General features: G+C 36.5%; 1 protein-coding gene across 2 annotated transcripts in view; it reads left to right on the plus strand.

The window, feature by feature from the left end:
* LOC128994863 (LIM/homeobox protein Awh-like) overlaps window positions 1-18,970 on the plus strand; it is a 62,573-nt gene that overhangs the window by 30,471 nt on the left and 13,132 nt on the right. For both annotated transcript variants that reach the window (XM_054419683.1, XM_054419684.1), the window contains exon 2: window positions 3,382-3,563. In XM_054419683.1, coding sequence (XP_054275658.1) covers window positions 3,382-3,563 — 182 coding nt within the window. The remainder of the gene's footprint in view (window positions 1-3,381; window positions 3,564-18,970) is intronic.

Consider the following 18,970-nt stretch of genomic DNA (forward strand, 5'->3'; position numbering starts at 1 on the left):
CCATCGTCTTGGTGTGGACGACTCGATCCTCGATCGCGACCATGAATCACCTTATGTGACGTTTACCGGGGTGGCGACTAGTCCAGATAGGGTACGGGTGCGAACGCGGGACCGGTGGTCATAAATATAGCAGCGACTGAAACATATGTTGCTTGTAATGACACGGGCAGGGTTGTAGCTCACGGGGATTTCATCGTGCCGCTAGCCTCTAGTACGTCGTCGCAGACGCCCCGCAGCGCTCTCCACTTTTATATCGATACTCGTCCGGTGCCGGATTTATACGTATTATTATTTATAACATACTTAAAATTCCAAGGGACTTTCGCCGTTCGCAGTTCGGACCTCACGGGTAGCCTCATGCTGTTTTTTCCCCTAAACGTGTCGGAATGTCGGATGATTTATCAAGAAGTAAATTACAGTTTACATAGAAAATTCGGCAGTCAAGTGGGTTGTAATATTTACTTGAGGTTGAAGTAAATCCTTTGAGGCAGGTAAGGGCCTTTTAAGGCAATCTGTGGTTTTGCAGAAAATCTTGACCCTACCCAGTTTTAGTTTGACAATCTGAAACTGGCTCAGAAACGTCAGTGGAAAAGAGTAATACCTTGTTATACTTAACCACAAATATTATTCATTATTATTATTCGGATTTAAAGGTAATTTTGTTTAAACTCTTGCAGAAATTAAAACTAACTAACAAAATTGTCTTTTTAAACAAAACTATCAAAATACACGCCATATTGCAAACTTAACCTCAAATTTACTCAACACAGACTCATGTTTATCAAAGAATGTTCCTGCTTCCTACAAAAACTGTTATATTGACATCCTAAGAGGCATTTAGACTAAAGTATACGATTTGGAATATTTTATACGTTCTTAAAAAATACTGCCAACCAAAGTTTGCTTCGGGCTTCCCTCCGCACTTTCATCTGTACAGTATAACCTTCTTATGAGGCTGTACAGTGTATTTCCAAGTTTTTTTATAGACATGCCATGACTTCTAAACAAACATTACGTCTAGTAGTACGAGTGTAATTTATCTCCCTCGTTATTGGCGGAATTATGTATTGCTTTCTTCTGTAAAACCAGTGTTTCATTTCTAATTTTTTTGACATATTGACAGGAAGAATTTTCAACGAAATGTTTGGATGTATTCCCAAGCCATGCAATTCCTATGATCGACACCCCATGACTTCTAAACAAGTGGAAAGTCTAGAACGGTTTGTGAACTAATTTATCTTCCCTGTTGTTGGCGGAGATGATGGATCTCTCCACTGGTCCCAGGATCCCATGAGGTGATTTACGAGCGCTCCAGAACACCTGTCATGTTCCTGTAATTGAATTGCCAAACTTCCTGATTGAATTCTGACCTTCCGTCGATCCGGAGCAACATCTCAACCAGTTCAACTCTGACCTTTGGTAGTTCTGGCTGAGAACTTAATTATCTTCGCACAATTTCTCCGTGTCTCACTGTGATGGGTTCTCAATCAATTTCTTTCTTAGAGAAGAGTGCTTCTAGTTACTAGGCTTGGGAAGTTTGCTTTACAGGAAGCAAGATCAGATTCAGGAGCAATTGATTGGCTAGGCACGAGCCCGGAATTGTTTTTTCGCATTACTTTAGGCTAGATATAGAGATCACTGCATTATCATTTCTAGATAAAATCCAAAGGTGATTTTGGTGGCATTTGAACCAAGGGACCGAAGTCTCGCACACAAACCACTAGACCAGCTCGCTCCACTAACGTCGTAGCACAGAAAACGTACTACGGTCGTAGTTACTTAGTTACGCATCCAACATTGTTGAAGCTTTCAGGCTTTTACCACAGCTTCCATAGAAAACATAATACACGTATTGTATTTAGTTGGAAATAATCCTACAACTTTTAGTTTTAAATTTCAAGCATTATTGCACGATTTCTTGACTAATAGATAAAAAGATATTTACAAACTATGGTAATTATCAAATCAAAACGTCTTTTGGTTCATTAGGGTGCATCTAGTTAATCGAAATTATATGGAGGAAACTATATAGAAATGGGTCAAGTCAATGATTTGTTGAAGATATTGGTTCAATATTACAGTATAATCAGAAAGAACTGCCACATTTCTTATCCAATCCCATTGAATAACATTGATATTTCACGTTGGTACCGCAGAGAGAAGTTGAAAAATATCATAAATGCTTCAAAATCCTAAGAACCTCTCACAAGCCACTCCATTCATACAGCTGATCAAATGTAAATAGAAGCACCGAGGTTTACAACACGTGGTGATTTGTAGTGGTGGCGTATCTCGTCAGATCGCGCTGCGGCGGTTAATTGCTCTCGCCAAATGAGTAATGATCCTCGGATGACCTTCGATCCGCGCCTACCGGAGACTACGGTGGCGCGTGGAACTTGTGTATTGCAACAGGATGCATGGAACTTTGTAGCCAAACGTTACAACCCCTAGATCATTCTTGTCTACTTTATGTCTGCCACATTCTTTAACCGATACATCGTCCAAACGGTGCATCAAAACTTTCAATCGCATTTTCTACAGAGACCCCTTTCTCATTCCTTGCACTTTAGCATAATTATTATTCATCTCTTCCAAACCTTCTAATACAATTCTTCGATTTAGCCACTTTCCTCTAGTTGTCAAAGCGCGTAATCCTTTACGTAATCTTGTCACCAAAAATCCCACTTTCTTTTCATGTTTACCTTGTAATAGCCTCACCACTCCATCAATATTCACACTCACTCGTTCCAAAAGCTTTAAAACTCCTTCTACATTTTAATGAATTGTTCCTGATCATTTGTACCTCTTCCCTCTCATTCTTCAGAGATTCTCCCTGTAATCCTTCTGTAGCTCTTGATATCTCTTCTTCGTCTAGCTTCTTTCAATCCCTAGCCTCATATCTCTATTTATCTCTCTTTCTCTCTCTTCACGCAACTCAACTCCCTTTTGCTTTTTGACGCATTATGTTCTTTTATCATTATTCAAAGACGTGTCATTTATTTCTTCCTCAGCTACTCAAATACCTACCTTCCTTTACCTATGTCAACTACCTTCCATAAGTTTGACTCTCTTTCATCACCTTATTAATGACTACTCACTCATTCCTCTGCTAGCTCGTCATACTTGTTCCTCATACAGCTCCGTTGTCTCTCTTGTCAAGTTTATCTCTTAAAGCAACTCATCCATCCTACCATTTGCAAATTTTACTCTTTTCCTCATCTCATTCTTCAGCTCGTCCTTGATTCCTCCTCCAGCTCGTAATATTCCTCCCTTCTTCATTTTCTTCACTCTCTCGTCGCCTCTTTTGATTCACGCAACTAACCTCCCTGTTGAAGCCTGTTGGAATGAAGGAATTGTTATTCATTCATTCCCTTGTTACAGACAGAGCAGCGGATGTGCGCCGCGTGCTCAGAGCCCATCACAGACAAGTACCTTCTTCAGGTCAATGGAAGGTCCTGGCACGCTCACTGTCTGCGCTGCTGCGTCTGTCAGCTGGCTCTAGATCGTCAGCCCTCCTGCTTTATCAAGGACGACTCTGTCTACTGCAAGGCGGATTATGCCAAGTAAGTCTAGCATCTTATATTTTGTTCAAATAACGATCGCCTTCGTTATTTGAACAAACCATATACAAACTGTCACAAGAGTCAAAGCTGCTGATGGTGAGCATTCGACTGTATTGTTATAAGACTTCGATAGTAGAATAATCATCACGAACACGTATTTCCTTTACAATTTACTTCAAATATATTCTTCAAATTAAAGTTATACAACACACACTCCATAAGAACGACATTCTCTTGAAATTGATATACTTAATACAAATCTCCTTCTTCTGTTATCTCAAATACATCGTCAGAAGTAATGAGATTAAAGTCTCTAAAACTACCTCAACAATTTATGAAGAGGAAGCAGAGTTTACTACCATGAACCATTTAGTCGATGACTTGCTCATAGTAGCTCTTCCTGAAGAATTGTTGAAAGCCAAGAGGGACCACAAAGCGATGCACTGTTCGAGTCATGAATCGTTTTAGCGAATTCCTCTACAGGGAAGAAGCCATTACAAGTAGGTGGCACGGAAAGACCTAGACACGGGACTGATTAAAATTTCCGAATAAATGTCCCCAGAAGCCATAAATTCGTCCACGCAGTTCGTCCAAATTCATCACAACAAGATATCACAAACGTGGAAAATATACTTATGGGAGAACTCTGTCAATAATTGAAGAGCCGTATGAAAAATACATAATGTATTTTTTTTACTCAGTCTCCAGTGACAATGTAGACATAACAATTATACCATAATAAATAAACGGTACAGTATTGGTAATCTGACAAACGTTCTCCCATTAGCTTGTGAACTACCCTTTTCTTGGGCAAGTGGTGTGGGTAAATATGATATTTTATTGCTGAAATCACAAAAATGTATAACTTTTGAACTGTAATTTTACAGTGATGGGGGTTGTACCATTTTCTTTAGAACTAAAAGGAATATAACATACTAAAACCTTATCACAGTTGCTTGAGCCGAGTTTGTAAATATCCTATTTTTATGTTATGTTATGTGATTTTATTGGAAAATCAACATTTAAAACAAAAATTTCCAAAAAATGAAAAGCTACGTCTGGAGATACTATTCATTAGTACGGTACCTACATACCAAATTTCTTTAAAATCGGACCACAGGTGTTCTCTGTAGGTCTGTACACATAAACCCAGAAATCATTTTGAAAACCACTTTTTTAGGTTCAACGGGCTTTTTAGGGGGGTGGGGTGGACGTATATATCTACCAAAGCTCTAAAATCTTCACGATAACAATATTTTCTCTTTATGCTATGTTTAGGGACTGAAATTACAAATGAAGGAGAAACAGAATTTTATACTGTAACACAACACACTCTCTGTGCACTGTGTACGGCTCGTTCAGCCACTGTATGGCTACAATTTCTAATCAACCATTTACTACAGCTACAGCTGTTCTTAGACGGGACGTGTACCTCAGTATCCAAAACCCAAAGCTACCATTGACTATTGGATATTTACTGGATCCAATCAGTTAAAAACCATCAGCTAAAATCCCAACTTTACCACGTTCATATGTGACAATCCCGTCCAATGTTATTGAAAACAACTCGTGATTGAATTCAGACTTGTCAAAATGGCGGCGAAGTGAAGGGCTTCATCGAGATATCAAAACACCGAGTTGCGAGTCACGGCGCGGCGAAGACTTTCTACCGTCAGGTAAACACGCCACAAAGGCACCGCCACGACAAATTGAGAAGGTTACAAACGCATCTCCGGTATACATATGCATAAGTCATCTTTGTCCGAACCACCGTCACGGACACAAGGCTGTTTATCACTTTTTGACAAGCATTCTCGCCCATTCTTAGGTAAAGCTGACCCAGAATATCGGATATCGCGAGCGACCTGCGGCAACACCGACGGAATGTATAATACAGACATTCAACATTCAGCATTCAGCATTCAACATGGCTGACAGTAGCTAATAGCTGGCTCCAGGAAGTGTTGAGTTGAGGAAGCAATTGTCGAGGTTGAGTTTGAGTCTTTGACACTTGAGAATCGGTACTTACGTATACCGACCACACTTAAATTAACCTAACCTAACGGTGGTTAGGTTAGGTTAGGAAGATTTTGTTTAAACTAAATAAAATCTTATTTGGAAGTCGATTTATCGGTGTGGTCGGTATAGTACGTGAGTACCTCAGAATGTTTTGTAGCTGTGGGACACATTCTGTGCAAGGCAAATTGGCTTGTCCTCTGTTTTGTCATGTTCTGTTATATACAGTAGAATTACCAGAATCATCAATTACCTGGCCATGTCCAGAATCGTCGGGACCGAGGCCAGTGCGGATAACGGGGTTTTCGGTTAAACCGACGTCCTCTAAAACTCATTAAATGCGGGAATCACTCGAAAACTAGCCCAAATGTTTTACTTAAATAAATTTGGGAGAGCGTTGTATTTAGACTCGTGATCGCTGGTCTCAAATCCTTCCCATGAGAAAAGTCGTTTCAGTAATCAGTTCCGCCCACTTCCTATCAATCCAGTTCGGTTAAACCGATGTGCTGAAATTTACCAATGAAAAATATGTTCACTTCTGCCAAAAGCAGTTCTGTTAAACCGAAATCTGGTTTAAAGGTGTCCGCATAAGGGAGTCAACTGTAGGTACTATTGACTTTTGATACTGAATTAGACAACCCGTCAATCCCATCTGTATGAGCCAGATGTAATAAGTCTTTTTATTAAAAGAGGACATCGTTGAAAAAATCTCGCACAGGTGTGCAACTACTGAAGTATTTTCGCTATTTGTCATGGGGAAATAAATATCTGAAAGATGGACGATTTAACTATGCAATAGAATGGCTTCATGGTTTTGTATCTATAGGAAAGGTAACATGAAATCACAGAAAGTATTTAACTAAAAATCCATGGCAAACAATAAGGCCCTGATAATCTTATATTTCTCTGTCTTATTTTGTTGCTTAAATATTGCTACTTACGTCTTTAATTAATATATGATTAATTTTGTGTTAATTTTGTTTTTAATTTTCACAGCACAGACTATTCAACCATTTATAAACATACAACGACCGTCTTACAAATATTTGGACATTATTTATTTTAATTTAATTAAAAAAAAAGTGATTTGACATCAACTTTTCACACTTTACAACTTTGCCCAAACGTTTGTTCTAGACCTTGCTACCTTGCTGCTCCTCCGGGACACCCTGTATATCCACGGGGGTGCCGCGATCCATCATCCCTGTCTCCAGCTTTGTGCCTCTACCGCTCCCACAGTTAATTCAACCCTACACTACATTTTACCGCTCCTTCTCTCGTCTGTTGCTCCTCTTTCTTCTCGTATAACAAATAGCCGTGTAATCCTTTCACCTTTTTATTTCTCGCTTAAGCCGTCGCGATGTCTCATAAAACTCGAGGGCCGTGAAAATATCGGTTATTTATTGACCTTTTTGTTGGATTTTTGCTTTTTCGGAATTTTTTAACGTGGACATCTGGACGTTTGGATATTTAAATAAGAATTAATCAAGTTGACAAAGGTGTGAGGAGGAACGTTTTAAGTATTTTTACGGTTGTGTTAAACGTTTTGTTAAAGATCTACCAAAAGATGTGCGTCAAAATCAAAATAAGTCTGCTTGCCCACACAATCATTCACCTTGGGCACATTCAAACCCCATACAGGTATAAATTAAAAATCTATGAATTTTTTTTCAAACGATTTTACCAAGCTAACTTGTAAATCTAAGGAATATTTTGTTTACTTTTTTGTTTTGACCAATCAGTGTATCAAGTTACTTGTAATTTTTAACCGACTTCCCCACTACCAACAAAAGGAGGAGGTTCTCAATTTGTTTGTGGCGATGTTTTTTTTTCTATGTATGTTCACCAATTTCTCTGTGATTATTTTACCGATCAGTGTGGTTCCACCACCAAAATAACCAGGAGAGTTTCTATTTGGTACCTTATATATTATGTTTAAGTATAATATTTGTTTCGGTGAAAAATTCTGAAAACCTTAAATATTCAACATTTATTTTGTTTACATTTGTGCAGATTGTTTACATTTGTGCAGAGAAGGCAATAAATAATAATAACATTTCTACAGCTGTTAGTTGAAACCATTTAAATGAAGCTACAGACAATTCTTCATGAAACAGTTGCTTCATATTGATCAATAAACTATTTCTTGCCATGGAGCCTAAATGAATTACATTGAGAAAAATGCATTTTGTTTTGGTTACTATAAAAAATGTATTTTATCGTTTGACCTGATTTGTGTATACAGTAATTCTGTTTTTATCAGTATTGAATATTCTGACTTACAAAAACACATATGTTTCAGTGAATAGCTGTATGATATTGACAAATAAAGGTGTATTGTGAAAACCAATTCATTCGTAAAACAGGTCTAAATTTTAATTAAATTCAATTATTCCTTACACGACCTAAGAAGTGTGACGGTGCATAATCGTCAATTGTCTTAAAAGTGTTAAATATTTTAATTACTAAACCTGCATTTGCAGATGTGGAATGTTTATTGATATTCTCTACACAAGTTACTATATCATACCAATACTATTACCGGTATGCCTGCTTCGGAAAGTCCTAGAGGAAGATGATTTGCAATTTCGACTAGGCTATATCTTGATCAAACAAAACCACCTACATGGCTTGCACCACTTTTAGCTGAACCAATCTTTCATATACATATTTCATTTGTAGATGCGGAATGTTTATTTATATTCTCTACCCAGTTACTATAACATATCAATACTATTATGCCTGCTTCGGAAAGACCTAGAGTAAGATGATTTGCAATTTCGACTAGGCTATATCTTGAGCAAACAAACCCCCCTACATGACTTTAGCTGAACCAATCCTTCATATAGTATTTTCCAAAGGTACTATACGTGTTAACGACCAATTTTCCACTTTTGAGAGATTTTTTAGTGCTGGTGGCTGAGGAATAACTTTCATATTGTTCCTAAAGACTTGAGACGTTACTGTATTTCTTTTTATAATGTAGAAGTACACCGATTGCAGGAAACGATGATGTCTGACATTTCAATGTATCTAAAAAAGACAATTAGTTGTTCATTAGGCCTAATGTAATGGACAACTCTTTCTTTCTTAAGGAATATCTAAAAATATTTATTTTCATACCCATTGATTATGTAGCCTGAACAGGTGACTCAAGCAGTTTTAAAATAATATGATTGTTCTGTGGAACTTTTGATTGTTTCAAACAGTTTTGCTTATCAAAAAACCTCAAGTAATTAATACAAAAAAAAATTATACAGTCACTAAAAGTCATGAAATAATTTATTTTTGTAAAAAAATACAACCGACTTCAAACGCTCTAAAAAGAATGAAATAATGTCAATAAAGTAAACTTTTGTTTTAGGCAAGCTCACGTATTTCAAGTCGGCGTGGCTCAAACTGCAAAAAATATGATTGAAATTAAATATTGTGTGTGTATTTTGAAAATCAATAAATTGTAGCTGGATAACATAAATATATAAAAAACATACTGAACTGTTTTGTTTATATATTAAAGGAAATATTTTCTGTTTACTTCAGAATAAATGCATTATGAAAATAACCCACACAAATGTTCTATATGAATAGGAAAATAATTTAGTTTGATATTATGATAGGGAAAAGAAGCTAGTTCAGTATTAAAACGTTACTTTTCCAAGTTAGAAACATTTAAATGCGTTATAATCTTTTTAAAGATACTCGTTAATACCACTATTATGCCGATCTCTGATTACGGTAATAAAAAAACACTTAACGCATAACTATGAAAAAGACATGCAGATTTAGTTATAGATAGACACCTGCAATATGGACACCCTCTTTCAATTTTGTATCAAAAATCATCATAGAGCCGCGCCGACTTAAAATACGTGAGCTTGCCTAATACAAAAGTTTACTTTATTGACATTATTTCATTCTTTTTAGAGCGTTTGAAGTCGGTTGTATTTTTGTACAAAAATAAATTATATTTTTCCAACTAGATCAAACGTACACAATTTGTAGCTTTATTTTAGAAGGATAATAAACACCTGATGTGGTTGAAAGCTGTATTCGTGCACAACACCTGCTATAGGGGGGGGGGGGGGGAGTCTACCTTTCAAGACAAGATATCAACCGACTAAAGTCACCTATTGAGAAAATCGCATCTATAAATATTATGATTAAATCGGCCAACTTGACTTGATCTGCGGTTAAGACCTGAGCATCCAAATCATTAACACCAATACTTCATGCCTTTCCCCCCTCAAGAATCATCTAAACCTGATATTGACACAATTACTGCATCTACCTCAACTCTCAGGAGTCCACGTATATTCTTATACTGTAGTATGAGAGTTAGAAGGTGAACATAAATGTTCCCAATTCTCTTGTTAGACCTTTCCCTCCGGGTTGTACGGGTGTATTAGAACATGGAGGTGTCCATAAAGTAGTTTCGAAGTCTCATAATCTATATTCTTTCTCAAGTTACACTAATAAGTTAAGCTAAAGAAAAGATGAGTTAAGTTCTATCTCCATTTGCCCTAGAAGGACATGAGGACAGGAGAATAGAAAATTTCCAATTTTAGAAAACGTTTCAGTTTCTTACTCTCTAGTATATCGATCGGTACTTCACATCCAACCTTAGATCCAGATAAAAATTAATACCCAAAATTACTTTACTAACCCTCCTTCTTCGCTTTATCCTTCAGGACTTAAATTCCTTGGGGGACATTACTTCACGAAGAACTACCTATATACAGTTTCTTTTTCTCCTCCCAGCATGACTCCTCCTCCAACCTCCTCTAGTCCTTGAGGGCAGGAGCTATGAAGGTGTACAGAAGCGTTTTTCAAATATCTCTTACCTTGTCCTGCAGGACTCCACTCCCTCAAGTGCACGAGGAGCTGTCAGCAGTTTCAAGTTGGACTTTCCACCTCATCCCAAAGGGCTCAATTCTTGAACCATGAAATGCTGGAAATTTGAACCTTGGGGTACCAGAAGCATTTTACGATTCTCCTCTTCTACCTTATCCTTCTGGTCTCTGTTTCCTGGGAAATATAAGTAAGCATATTACCAGGAACTTTCAAATCCCCCAGAAGCATTTAATGATTCTTCTCTTCTCTACCGTATCCTTCTGGACTCCATTTCCCTTCCTTGGAAACATAACCTGTCAAAACTTTCAAGTCCCCACCACCCTATCCCTCAGGACTCAAGGTGTGAAGGTGTCCACGAACATTCCTCGAGTCCCGCGGGATCACGTGTCAGCGATGACAAATGGACCACAAAACGCCAACTCACTGGGAACGTTTGCTCACTAGCTAACATCCAGCGGAAAGAAAACATTCGCTTTTTTATTTCCCTCTCACTCGCTACAATGTGTGTCACTCGATTATGTCTATGATCATTTATTTTATCTGGCCAGCCGAAGCAGACAAATGGTCCATGTTGATGCTGGCCGTCCGAGGTTGTTATCTCGCCTACAGATCGAGTTGATGGACATGTGAACGTTGCTTACTACTCGTCAGCTGTGCGAACTGGTTTAGGTTTGATTATTACGGGTAAAGTAAAATTATGCAGTACCAAAACAGTGGGTAGTTTTGTTTAATGTAAATCTACGGTACTGGGAAATTATCGGAATAAATATCTGTGAAAGTGAAATCTACTTGTAACTTTTGCTCGGATACAACTTGCTATCTATGTGTTTTAACTTGAGTCAGGGAAGTAAAATTTTATATTAACCAATTAGAATTTGACAAAATATAATAGACAGATGGATGATATTTTACACATTATAATAACCACCCGAAAACATTTTATTGAGTTGTCTGTGTTTTAAAAAGAAATTACCATCTTTATTAACCGTAGTACCATCCGATGCAGTACACTCTCTGACACAAGACGTACAGTAACAATATTAAGCTACCTAAGCAGACAACCTTCTTTGAAAGACACCTCTTTTATAACAGTATCAGGTTATCAATGTGGTATCAGTGTGTTGCCAGAACCCCTTAAAGTTATTAAAGAAATTAAAATTATTTTATTTGACATTTCAAAAGAAGATGTTTCCATGTGTGTCTATTGTTGATCAAGAGCAAAGCCAATTCCACATTATTCCAAAAACTTATACAAAACCTTGGGAAACGATTTATTTCGATCAAGAGCAAAGAGAGGCGGTAAAAAGTAAACATTTTAATTATTGTGATTTTTTTTATTGGCAAAATTCTCTCATTAAAAGACAATTGCTTACAGAAAATAAAACTCTGATTTTACAAATTTCAAAACACTCTGCGATCAAGACGATAGGTTCAACACGTTTCTAAAAATTGTGGCAAGGGAAGTCCAAGCATATGTTGACCAAGAGCAAAGCGTTACAAACTTTACACGTATATAGAGACGATTGTCGTCAGGTGGGAGACTTGACATCTCAAACACAAAATATTGAGATCCACATTGAGAGATGCTGATTCTACACTTGTTGATCAAGCGCAAAGACAGCAGGGAGATTTGAGAAATTCTATTCCAATGACGAAGTGAGTATCCCACGGTCAGTCATTGGTGTATTGATGGAGATAAGAATGTTATTAATTGTCAGCACGATGGTCGACAGCACAGCGACAGAGCGACAGGCCAAGTTGCCCACTCATCTACCGTTGTCATCCAGCCAATCACACCTGCGTACAGCGGCTAGCAGTTAGCGGCTAGTATACAGCAGCTAGCGGCTAGCATCCAGCATACGCATATATGTAGCAGCCAACAGCTAACAGCTAGCATACCTTTAAAATTATGCAATTGGTCATATAACGCCTTTTGATTTCTTGTTTGTTTTAGCTATGGAACTGTTTAACTCATAATAAATGTGAAGCTTCAATCGAGTTGAGATGTCTGTATTTCTCAAAGAACAGGGTATCTATAGTATAAAGCTAATAAAAGACAATTACCACTCATTCACTCAATGATCACCATATCTCAAAAACTACAATTAGTAATCATTGCTACAAGGCATAGGAACTCAGGAATTCCTGAATTTAAATGTTTAAAAAATTCCATCAAGGCTCTGCCACAGTGCCCTTTAAAATTCCATGTTATCCTTATGAAAAAAAATTGTTTAAATTTGAACACATGAATACTTTTCAATTTACACTATTAATCAAGGGAACAGCTGGTTATATTTAGTTGTTAAAATGAAAATATTTACACTTTGGTACCTTAAACATTTATGTTCTACTGGTTTTTATGGGTACAGATCCGCAGAGAACCTAAAATTTAAAAATTTAATCTATAGGTAAAACTAGTAATGCAATGCCTTTTTCTTTTCCTTTTCAAAGATTAGGTTTTTGAAGCGGTTGCTTGATGAATAACGCTGCTAATTTACAACAGTTTCAGATTCACACCATAAAGAGTGAAAAGTTGTTTACCTACCTCAATCAGATTACAATCATCAAAAGAGTAGCCTATTTAAAACAAATTTTCATCAGCTGTTTCGTTTCGTGTTTACCACCTGGCTGTGGTTAAACTTTCAATTGAATGATCAGCTGTTTGATTACAATTAAGAATTAAACGATAATAAAATAAACTTTATCAGCATTCTGACACATACTTTCTCCCATAAGTTTTTCAACAACCTTTATTATATTGTATAAGCGGTGAGAGTAAATATACGGAAATGGGATTTGTACAATTTTGTTCAGAATTTAAAGGACTATAACATACAAAATTTTTATCAAAATTGTTCGGGCCATTTTTGGGAAAATCCGATTTTTCTGTTATTTTATGGGGGTTTTATGGGAAAATGACATAATTTACAAAAACTTTTGAACCGTAATTTTTACAGAAATGGGATTTGTACCATTTTGTTCAGAATATAAAGGACTATAACATACACAATTTTTATCAAAATCGTTCAAGCTATTTTTGGGAAAATCCTATTTTTCAGTTATTTTATGGGGTTTTATGGGAAAATCCCCATAAAAATACAAATTTCTGAAAAATTAAAAAACTATCAAAATTGTAACGACCATAACCTACTATGTTAAATCAAAACAAGATTTTTTTCTAAAATCCTATTTTTTGTTATTTTATGGGGTTTTTATGGGAAAATAACATATTTGACCATAACTTTTGAACCGTAATTTTTACAGGAATGGGATTTGTACCATTTTATTCAGAATTTAAAGGGCTACAACATACTAAATTTTTATCAAAATCGTTCGGGCCATTTTTTAGAAAATCCAATTTTTCCGGTTTTTTATGGGTTTTTATGGGAAAATCCCCATTAAAAATCAAAATTTCAAAAAAAACTCCTGGGGATACCATGAATTAGAACCTACATACCAAATTTCATCGAAATCGGATCACAGGTGTAGTCTCTAGCTCTATACACATCCAGACACACAGACACACACACACCGACATCACTTCGAAAACCACTTTTTTGGGTCCAGGGGACCCAAAACGAATATATCCACTCAAAACTCAAACTCGAAAATTTTGACGAAAACAATACTTTTTCCATATACTAACATAGGGGGAGAAAGTAAAAAGTTGGTCAGCAACACTGCATCTTTGAAAGTAAATTCTATAAATAATTAAGATGCAAGGGGGTAAGCCCTTAGGGAAATTACCTTCGTTTACCCTTAGGTTGTAAGAGATTATTTTAATTCAACATTTCACCCAGGACACCTCTAGTAATGAGCGTTTATTTGATCAAACCTGAACAATCAAGAGGCCCGAAATCTAGGAGGTTTGAATAAGTTGTTAAAACCCAGTTTGATTGAGAGAGAGAGAGAGAGGGGGAGAGAGTGAGTGAGAGAGGGAGAGAGAGTGTGTGTGTGTTAAAAATGAAATGTCCCGTTTAATGAATTGTATTTAAACTATATTTTAAATCTAATACATTAAAATGATTATTCCTGGCTTTTCCAACACTGAATGGCAGTACCTGTAAGAAATCCTTTCATTTTCCACTTATACTTTTTTTTAACTTACGTTTAAATTAATAAAACACCGAATTTAAGATTAGATGTATTATAGTCTTACATATAAAGTTTTAATTTACAAATTCGTTAATTCTTTGGCTTTTAATTCCACAAATCCATTTTCACATGGTGCAAACCGCAGTTTTCATATGATGCCGCTTTACGATCGCAATTTTATTCTATCCCGATTTTCACAAAAATCCATTTTTTTCGAAGAGAAAAAATAAATTTACTTGTGCATTGGAAAGAAAATAATAAACCCTACAGCAATAAACTTTAGCCAAAACTTTCTTACTCTTTCAATAATTTTTTTTTATTGCTATAATATTGTCAATGTAAATAATACACTTATTTTACAATCGACGTGTATATTTACTTGTGGCCTTAGTAAATACTAAGTCTTTTATATGGTAATCAATATATAAAATAGTGCTCACCTACCTAGGGTCGTTAGTTCGATTACAACGAGATCGGTTCTGCATCCAGAACACATTTGTCATTGCAATGTCAATTTATGACACCATCTACAAAAAGGAATCTTTTTAATGCTCATGGTGTATACAACACACACAGACTAAACAATGTAGATTTACACAATAATAAATGACATCATTGACCTAACAAATGTCCTATTAGGAAGTAAACAACCCATATAAAAGAGGAGATTATGATATTTTATGGTTAAAACCACAAAAATGACTTTCGAACCGTAATTTTTACAGCGATGGGGGTCGTATGCTTTTGTTTACAGTTACAAGCACTATAACAAAATAAAATGTTGTTCTAAATCGTCTGAGCCGTTTTTGAAAATCTGATTTATTTATATTATATAGGTTTTATAAGAAAATCCCCCATTAAAAGTCAAAATGAAGAATATCTGTATTTATTGGACTAACATCCATACATGGAATTTAATCAAAATCGGAAAGCTCTCATATAAAAGAGGAGATTATGATATTTTATGGTTAAAACCACAAAAATGACTTTCGAACCGTAATTTTTACAGCGATGGGGGTCGTATGCTTTTGTTTACAGTTACAAGCACTATAACAAAATAAAATGTTGTTCTAAATCGTCTGAGCCGTTTTTGAAAATCTGATTTATTTATATTATATAGGTTTTATAAGAAAATCCCCCATTAAAAGTCAAAATGAAGAATATCTGTATTTATTGGACTAACATCCATACATGGAATTTAATCAAAATCGGAAAGCTCTGTCTAGTGTCTACACACTCAGACAACACTTCGAAAACAACTTTTTTGTGTCAGGGGACTAAATCGTATATTTCCACCTAAAACTCAAACGAAAACAATATTTTCTCCATATACTATGGTATAGGGGGGGGAAAGTAAAAACCATCAAACACCTGGATATACCATGGATAAGTACCAACATACAAAATTTCTGTACAGACATCCAATAAAACAAAAGACATAGCTTTGAAAACCACTATTTTGGTCCCCGTAAACTCAAACGTATATTCCACCCTATAACTCAAACTCAAAAATCATCAAGAAAAAAAAATACTTTTCCCATATACAGTATTATTTAGAGAGGAAGTAAAAATATACAATTTTGTCAGACGATTTTAATTTTCAAATTTCTCTACATCCAGCAATTTCACTTTCACGTTCAGAATCGCTGTTTCCGATCTGTCGTTCACCTCACGATCGCAGTTCGGGGGAGGAATGAAAACAGAGTCACGAACGAGGGTTGTTTTGTTTCCAGGGAATTCGAAACAAGCGGCGGGAAGAAGCGGGCGGGTTTATTGGATTTCGCCCCAATCAAGGCGGAGAAAGAACGTCGCTTCGCCCAAACAAAGGGTCGATTTTTCAATAATTAGTTGTCCCCGGTTATTCGGTTATAGTTAACGAGGGGTGGAATAATCCAGTCCACGTGTAGGACACGGTGTGTGTGGATAAATGGGAAATTGTGCCGGGTAAATCAATGTATGGGAGTATTTTACGTCCTCCCCCTATTGATAGAATATTTCGTAAACATTTTTGAGTTTGAGTTTTGGGTAGAAATATCCGACTTGGGTCCCTAAAAATTTGGTTTTTGAAGTGTTGTGTGTGTTGGTGGGTACAGAGCTACAGACTACAACTGTAGTCCTATTATCATGAAATTTTATAAGTGAGTACTAATTCATAATACCTCCAGGAATTTATTTCATTTTTAAAATTTTTGATTATAATTGTGATTTCTCCATCAAGTAACGAAACTAATAGGATTCTTACAAAAGCAGTTCGAACGTTTTTGATTAAAACTTACTATGTTATGGTAATTTAAAATTTAAAGAAATTGCTTTCAAGGTTCACAAGTTATAGCAATTTTTGTGATTTTATCAATAAAATATCATAGTCACTTCCACCTCTTACCCATTATAAAGGCTTTCAACAAGCTAATGAAATAATGTTTACATACCATCTTGCTGTTACCGTTTATTTTGATAGGTAGTGGTTAAACTGTGGAAAATCGTAAATTAAGTTTCAATATGCCAAATAAAATGTTACATTTTTATTTCGATACATAAATTACTAGTTGCTTTACCTAATGAACAAAAGATATTGTAAAATGAACATACCTTTTTCATTTTGGTAAATAAAGTTCCCTTTTTGCACGACTATTTTTATTATTTTTTGTTATTTAATCATTTTGTTGCCTCGAGGTGAGCAAGCACGAGAAAATAAATGTTTGAATAAATCTTCTGTGGCAAATAACGACTATTTCGTTTGAACTGAGGTAGATTGTAGATTAAATTCGAATACGGTAAAAATTACCAAGGTTGGAAATCCTACTGAGGTAAAAAATGTGTTTTGTAAATCTTATTTACCGTACTTAATCTGAGGTCGGTCGGAAATCAACTTTTAATGTTCCAAAAAGGATGGTAAATTTCTAACTACTCGAATCATAAATTACTGGTTGCTTTATTGGCCAAACAAAAAGTATTGTAAAATTACCTAATTTTTAAAATGGGCCTATTTCCACAATCGTCTTTGAATAAAATACTGTAGATTTGTCCTCACATGCTTTTAACTTTGTGCAAACCTTTTTTACAAACTGCAATGGAAAAATCACTAATCCCTTAAATAAAACTACATATCTTTATTTTTAAACTCACCATTCGTCTAAACCACTACATAAACTTCACTCCACTTTTATCTACCAGCTCCGCCCTCTCATATCGTAAACAAACAACAGTCGTCGTAACAGAAATCAATCGAATAGTTAACAAATTATTTATACCGCTTGTATTTATGCGGACGGCAATAACATTCGAAATGATATCGACTAGTTAGCGTAAGACAAGCGGAGGCAATAATAAATACCAGTAGCTGCGGAACGGACGTATAAACTATATTATAAATACGGCGGCCGAGCGAGTTATCGTCGCCGGCAGCAGGCCACCAACCCTGGAAAAATAAATAGCGGCGAGTACAATGTATATATCAGATGTAGACCACCAAGCGGTCGATTTAATTGGGTAGGTAATTGGTCAGATGTAGCCCACACCTAATGGTCTAATCGTGTAGCCCGGCCATTTGAATATGCTACCGAGATATTTATAGGGCTGTGGTATCGCGGACAACGGCACTGTCGTGTTCTACGGTTATATATCGGCTGCTCTATATTGCTGATTTACTCGACTCATCGCTGGCGGCCGCGTCACTCCTTCGGGACGGTAGCTGGGAATGCTGGGATCTGGGAATGTACCATCGTCAGGGTAATGAAGTTATACACCATCGTCAGGGCAATGAGACAGTAGTTGGTATATACCATAGTCAGGGCAGTAGTGAGACAGGAGTTGGTATATACCATCGTCAGGGTAGTGAGACAGTAGTTGGTATATACCATCGTCAGGGTAGTGAGACAGTAGTTGGTATATACCATAGTCGGGGCAGTGAGACTGTAGTTGGTATATAGTACTATCCTCAGGGTAGTGAGACTGTAGTTGGTATATACCATCGTAAGGGTAGTGAGACTGTAGTTGGTATATACCATCGTCAGGGCAGTGAGACTGTAGTTGGTAGACCATCGTCAGGGCAGTGAGACTGTAGTGTGTATGTACCATCGTCAGGGCAGTGAGACTGTAGTTGGTATATACCATCGTCAGGGCAGTGAGACTGTAGTTGGTAGACCATCGTCAGGGCAGTGAGACTGTAGTGTGTATGTACCATCGTCAGGGCAGTGAGACTGTAGTTGGTATGTACCATCGTCAGGGCAGTAAGACTGTAGTTGGTATATACCATCGACAGGGTAGTGAGACTGTGACTCTAGTTGGTATATACCATCGTCATAGCAGTGAGACAGTAGTTGTTATATACCATCGTCAGGACAGTGAGACTGTAGTTGGTATGTACCATCGTCAGGGCAGTGAGACTGTAGTTCGTAGTTGGTATGTACCATCGTCAGGGTAGTGAGACTGTAGTTGGTATATAT

The sequence above is a fragment of the Macrosteles quadrilineatus genome, unplaced genomic scaffold, assembly GCF_028750875.1.
Source record: "Macrosteles quadrilineatus isolate MER2022 unplaced genomic scaffold, UCM_ALF_1.0 Scaffold_5__1_contigs__length_97177068, whole genome shotgun sequence".
Taxonomy (NCBI): Eukaryota; Metazoa; Arthropoda; class Insecta; order Hemiptera; family Cicadellidae; genus Macrosteles; species Macrosteles quadrilineatus.